Source organism: Microcaecilia unicolor, chromosome 7 (genome assembly GCF_901765095.1).
Source record: "Microcaecilia unicolor chromosome 7, aMicUni1.1, whole genome shotgun sequence".
NCBI lineage: Eukaryota > Metazoa > Chordata > Amphibia > Gymnophiona > Siphonopidae > Microcaecilia > Microcaecilia unicolor.
The window spans coordinates 95915421-95921343 of NC_044037.1; the positions used below are offsets into that span (position 1 = coordinate 95915421).

The 5923-nt window shown below is 45.4% G+C and overlaps 1 protein-coding gene across 1 annotated transcript; it reads right to left on the reverse strand.

Moving 5' to 3' along the window:
• Nucleotides 1-1008: 1008 nt before the first annotated feature.
• On the reverse strand, nt 1009-1941 carry LOC115475049 (olfactory receptor 5V1-like). The gene has a single exon (XM_030210787.1). It carries the CDS (start codon nt 1939-1941, stop codon nt 1009-1011), a length of 933 nt encoding a protein of 310 aa, XP_030066647.1.
• Nucleotides 1942-5923: the final 3982 nt, after the last annotated feature.

Consider the following 5923-nt stretch of genomic DNA (forward strand, 5'->3'; position numbering starts at 1 on the left):
AACTGTCCATGCTTTTTGAATGGCAGATAGGGTATAACGCCTCCACACAAATGGATGTACCAAGAATGAAGATGAATGAATGAATAATGTCAAATCCAACATGGCCATGTTTCACAAAATGAATTAAGAACAAAAAGGGCCACATCCATTCCACAGGGAAAGACAAAAAGCACGCAGTGAGGGTAGAAGTGGGACTGTACTCAATAACTAAGACAAACCATGGGAAAAAGTGGGAAAAGTTTATTTGCTAGTGATAAATCTGACCCAAAGATTTACCACTGGCAAATAAACTTTTGGACACTTTTCCCATGCTTTGCCTTGGTTATTTGGTACAGTCCCACTACCACCCTCACTGCATGATTCATGTTTCACAAAAGTCTTTGAGACCTTTAACAAAACTGTGATAGAAAATAGCCTTAACACGTGGTAACATAGGAAATTTCTGCATGCTAAGACCATTTCTGCTGCGGCCTTAAAATAGCTACTTTTCAATTTATTTTTCTCAGGCTGTGCATTAATGTTATCATTAGGATGTAGCAACTGAAAATAACACAGGAGCACTTACCATCTCCTATTTAGAAGATTTACACTTCTATGCCCATTTTCTGCCCATGTCACACCCACAGCCAGAAGTTTGAAAAAAATAGCACCCGATTACCACATGCTACTGCCAAAACTAAAACACAATGATTTAACGCGTCCTGGATTAGGAATTTTGTCCCGCATTAAACACAAATGAGCACTTAACATGGTTTAGTAAAAGAGCCCCTTTTACTAAGCAGTGGTAAGCCCAACACGGGCTTATCGCTCACTAAACAGGAGCTACCGCTGGTCTACCTCAGCAGCCCAGCGGTACTTCCCACCACTAGCACGCCATCATATCCAGTGCTACAAAAATAGTGTTATTTTTGTAGCACCGGAGAGTACCTGGCAGTAATCACTGCCCAGTTACTGCCACCTCAATGGGTGACGGTAAGGGTTCCCCCCAAAATGGCCATATGGCAAGTGCTAGTTCTTGGCTCTTCTAAGTGCTTTGCATAAACTTCCTTTCAGTTCCTTATTTCTCAGACTATAAATCAAGGGGTTGATCAGTGGAATAGCAGTTATATACACAACAGTAAGCAGTTTGTTAAGGTCCATAGAGTAATCAGACTTGGGTCTCATGTATACACCAAAAGTGGTTCCATAAAATAATAGAACAACTGTGAGGTGAGAGGAACAGGTAGAAAAGGCCTTTTGTCTACCCTTTGTAGAGCGGATTTTTAAAATAGCAGAAATAATGTACACATAGGATGTAATTGTTAATATGAATGGGGTTAAACCTAGAAGTGGACTTTCAATATAAGTTATGGTTTCAATGACAGAGGTCCCAGAACATGACAGGCTCATCAATGCTGTCATGTCACAAAAGAAATGGTTAATTTTGTTGGAGCTACAGAAAGATGACTGCGATATTAAATTAACATGAGGAACTGGATTTAGAAATGCAGTTGTCCATGAAACAGTGGCTAGAATGATGCAGACTTTCCTTTTCATGACGATAGTATAACGCAAGGGATTGCAGATGGCAACATAGCGATCATAGGCCATAGCGGTGAGAAGGTAGAACTCAACAGCTATGCAGGCCAGGAACACGTACATTTGTATCATACAATGTATGAAAGAGATGGTCTTATTCTGTGCTATGAGCACTGCTAACAATTTAGGCACTGTGACAGTCACGTAACAGATTTCTAGGAAGGACAAGTTGCTCAGGAAGAAGAACATGGGACTATGCAGATGGGAATCGAAGCAAACTGTAAGTAGAATAAGAAGGTTTCCTGTCAAGGACATCATATAAATAATCAAAAACACAAGAAAAAGGAGGGGCTGCATTTCAGGAAACTCAAAGAATCCCAGAATGATGAATTCTGTCACTTCAGATTGATTTCTCTTTTCCATTTCTCTGATTCTCATTAGCTACTGGAATGAGAAGGGGCAAAACAAAAAGGAAATTATGGCAAGTGTGTCTAATGTGCACATTATTTCTTTATAATAAGTAATACAATCATATTCTACAGCTCAGAGCTCTCCTATGTCAGAAAAGTATAAAATAAAATAGAAGTCTGTCCATGCTTTTTGAATGGAAGCTAGGGTATAACTTCTGTTCCCAAATGGATACATCAAGATTGAAGTAGATATTAAAAAGTTTTTATTGAATAAAGTAAAATCACAAAATGAAGAAAGAATAAAAAGGGTCCACATACATTCCACGGGGAAAGACAAAAAGCACACAGTGGCAAATAAACTTTTGGACACTTTTCCCCATGGTTTGCCTTGGTTATTTGGTGCAGTCCCACTTCCACCCTCACTGCATGATTCATGTTTCACAAAAGTCTTTGGGACCTTTAACAAAACTGTGATAGAAAATAGCCTTAGCATGTGGTAACACAGGACATTTCTGCATACTAAGACCATTTCTGCTGCGGCCTTAAAATAGCTACTTTTCAATTTATTTTTCTCAGGCTGTGCATTAATGTTATCATTAGGATGTAGCAACTGAAAATAACACAGGAGCACGAGATGTAGCAACTGAAAATAACACAGGAGCACTTAGCATCTCCTATTTAGAAGGCGCTAAGGGCTCCTGCTTTAAAAACATATAAACCGGTGCCCGGGTACACAAAGATATTGGCAATTGATTATAAAGTATTTGGAAGGCTTGGTAAAATCTAGAATAAGCTGCACTCCTCTGGGGATTCTATTCGACAAATATGAACTTTTTGTCCTTCAGCGGGGGGGCCAACGGCAGTTGATTCGTAAGGCCTGCCTGATAGGGAAGAAGGTGATCCTGAATGGGTGGATGACTGTAGACCCACCAGATTTTTGGCACTGGAGGAACAGATTTCATGACCTGCTGCTGCATGAACGCCGGGCGGTGGGACCCTCGCAAAAGAAAAGAACACGTTTTTTGGAGGTCTGGGGGCCTTATGTTCAGTCCCTGTCTCCAAGTGCACGAAGTTTAGTACTAAATGGTTTTTAGTTAGTTTGTTTTTTTTTCTCTCTCTCTCTCTTTCCCTCTCCTTCTCTGTGGGGGCTTTGTGGCTTAAGAATGGGGCTCAAAAGAAGAATGGGAGGTGATAAGACAAAATCCTCTCATTTGTTTTAAATTTCTTACACGGGCCCTCTACCAGTCCTTTGCGATAGGGGTATGCGGTCTTATAGTGAATAAGGCCAGGAGAGTTTGGTTATAGAATCATAATCTGTGTGCTCCTTGAGCTGTTAAAGTATTGGGAGGGGGAAGGGGGAGGGACTGTTCATACACATCACAAAGTTTATCAATGTGGTTAATGTCAGCTTTTGCTTAGTCTGCTTTGTTTAAGGTTTTTGATCCATTGTATATTGAACTTGTGGGAAGCATTCTTTGTTACATCATCAATAACACTTGTTGAAACGTAAATAGGGGGGAGGGGTGGGTATTCATTCAATGATGCACAATAACTGAAACTTTTTAAAATTGAAATTCTAAATATGTACTTATGTGGCAGTTTCCCTTCGAAACTAGGGGCCCTGTTTAAAAAGACGCACTACCATTTTTAGCACGCGCTAACCATGTAGATGCCCATAATATTCCTATGGGCGTCTACATGGTTTGCACACGCTAATTTTTAGTGTACACTAAAAACGGTAGCACGCCTTTTGTAAACAGGGCCATTAATTTACATTGATAAAACTAAGACAATGTTGAAAACATGACTCATAGAACATAGGAGTTGTATTAGGGGTGAATGACAGAAAAAACAATAGTGCATCATGCAATGGCATTGGGACACAATATTGTGCAGTTCTGTTTTTTGCTCTGTTTTGTTTTTGTATTTTGCTTATTTCTGTTTTAGGTAAAACATGGAGGAAAGATGATATAAACACAAAACTTTTATAAATTGAGCAAAGTTTAAACCAAGACATCAAGCATAGGATCCGGTTTACTAAGCCACGCTTAGGGCGTGCTAGCGTTTTTAGCGTGTGCTAACTATTAGAACGGGCTAAACACTAAAGTGGCCCATATATTCCTATGGGTGACTCTAGAGTTTAGCACGTGTTAAAAACACTAGCACACCTAAGTAAACAGGGCCCTTAATATATTTTTTATGAAATTTAAAAGATTTTCCTGCCTGTATTTCAGAAATACCACTGCTTTTATTTACCGACTTATTGACAAATAGAGTAGAATATTAAATTGTTTTGTGACCCCACCTCTTCGCACAATTGCTCACTCTACAGTTACCCTTGGAATACCTCAGGTGAACTCTTGTGGAACGGACAGAGGTGAGGTGCAATTATTTTCACTAACCTCGCTCTCCTGTTTCAAAAACAAGAGGGGAAATTGAACTAAAATGCAGTGGCGTACCAAGGTGGGGGCGGTGGGGGCGGTCCGCCCTGGGTGTCAGTGGGTGGGGGGTGCTCCGTTGCTGACTGCAGTCAGCCCTCGTCTCCTCTCCATCCTGTGCCTTTAAAAAAAATCTGAAAAGCAGCATGGCAGGCAGCGCTTCGTGTCTGCCCTGCCTGCTTGTAAAAGAAAGCGCCGGCAAACCTCCTCGTCGACGTCACGACGTCGCGTCGGGTTTTCCCTCACTGGGTCCCACCCTCGCGGGGGGCAGGACCCAGTGAAGGAATACCCGACGCGACATTGCGACGTCGACGAGGAGATTTGCCGCTTTCTTTTACAAGCAGGCAGGGCAGACACGAAGTGCTGCCTGCCATGCTGCTTTTCAGATTTTTTGTTTAAGCCCCGGATGGAGGCAGGAGACGAGGGCTGTCGTCAAAGGTGGTAGGTGGGTCGAGTTGGGGGGGGCTTAGATGGGCGAGGAGGACTGGGGAGGAGGGTTTCAGATGGGAGAAGGGGACTGGAGAAGGGGGCGTCAGATGGGAGAAGGGGACGTGGGGGGGGTCTCAGATGGGAGAAGAGGGGAGAAGGGGACTGGGCTGGGGAGAAGGGGGGTGAGGGGTTCAGATGGGAGAAGGGGACATGGGGAGGGGGGTCTCAGATGGGAGAAGAGGGGAGAAGGGGACTGGGCTGGGGAGAAGGGGGTGGGGTCTCAGATGGGAGAAGGGGACTGGAGAGGGGGGCCTCAGATGGGAGAAGGGGACGTGGGGAGGGGGGTCTCAGATGGGAGAAGAGGGGAGAAGGGGACTGGGCTGGGGAGAATGGGGTGGGGGTCTCAGATGGGAGAAGGGGACTGGAGAGGAGGGCCTCAGATGGGAGAAGAGGGGAGAAGGGGACTGGGCTGGGGAGAAGGGGGTGGGGGTCTCAGATGGGAGAAGGGGATGTGGGGAGGGGGTCTCAGATGGGAGAAGGGGATGTGGGGAGGGGGGTCTCGATGGGAGAAGGGGACTGGGATGGGGAGGGGTCTCAGATGGGAGAAGGGGACTGGGGTGGGGAGGAGGATCTCAGATGGGAGAAGAGGGGAGAAGGGAACGGGTGGGGAGAAGGGGGGTGGGGAAGGGGCCATGCGAGAAAATGGGAGCCATGCCTGGGGCTGGTGGGAAAATGGGTCTGGGGCTGAAAAGGGGTCCCTAATGCAAGGCATGTGGATGAAGGGGGCTGGAACTGGGGGATGAAAAAGAGGGTAGGTGGGATAAGGGGGCTAGTACTGGAACTGGGGGCCGAAAAGGGGCAGGGGCTGAAGCTGGGGGGACTGGGGGCTGAAAAGGGGACAGGGAGAAGTGGGTGGGGCTGAAGCTCGGGACTGGTGAGAGAAAAGGGCTGGGGCTGAAACTGCAGACTGGTGGGATAGTGGGGCTGAAAAGGGGGAGCAAGTGGGAGATGTGGGCTGGGGCTAGAACTAGGGGCAGGTGGGATAAGAGGGCTGGAAATTGGGACTGAAAAAAGGGGCAGAGAGAGAGAGAGAGAGGGGACAGACGATGGATGGATGGATGGATGGAT

Excerpts from the sequence above, each read along its gene's own strand:
- LOC115475049 (XM_030210787.1), bottom strand. The coding sequence starts at position 1,941 with ATGGAAAAGAGAAATCAATCTGAAGTGACAGAATTCATCATTCTGGGA.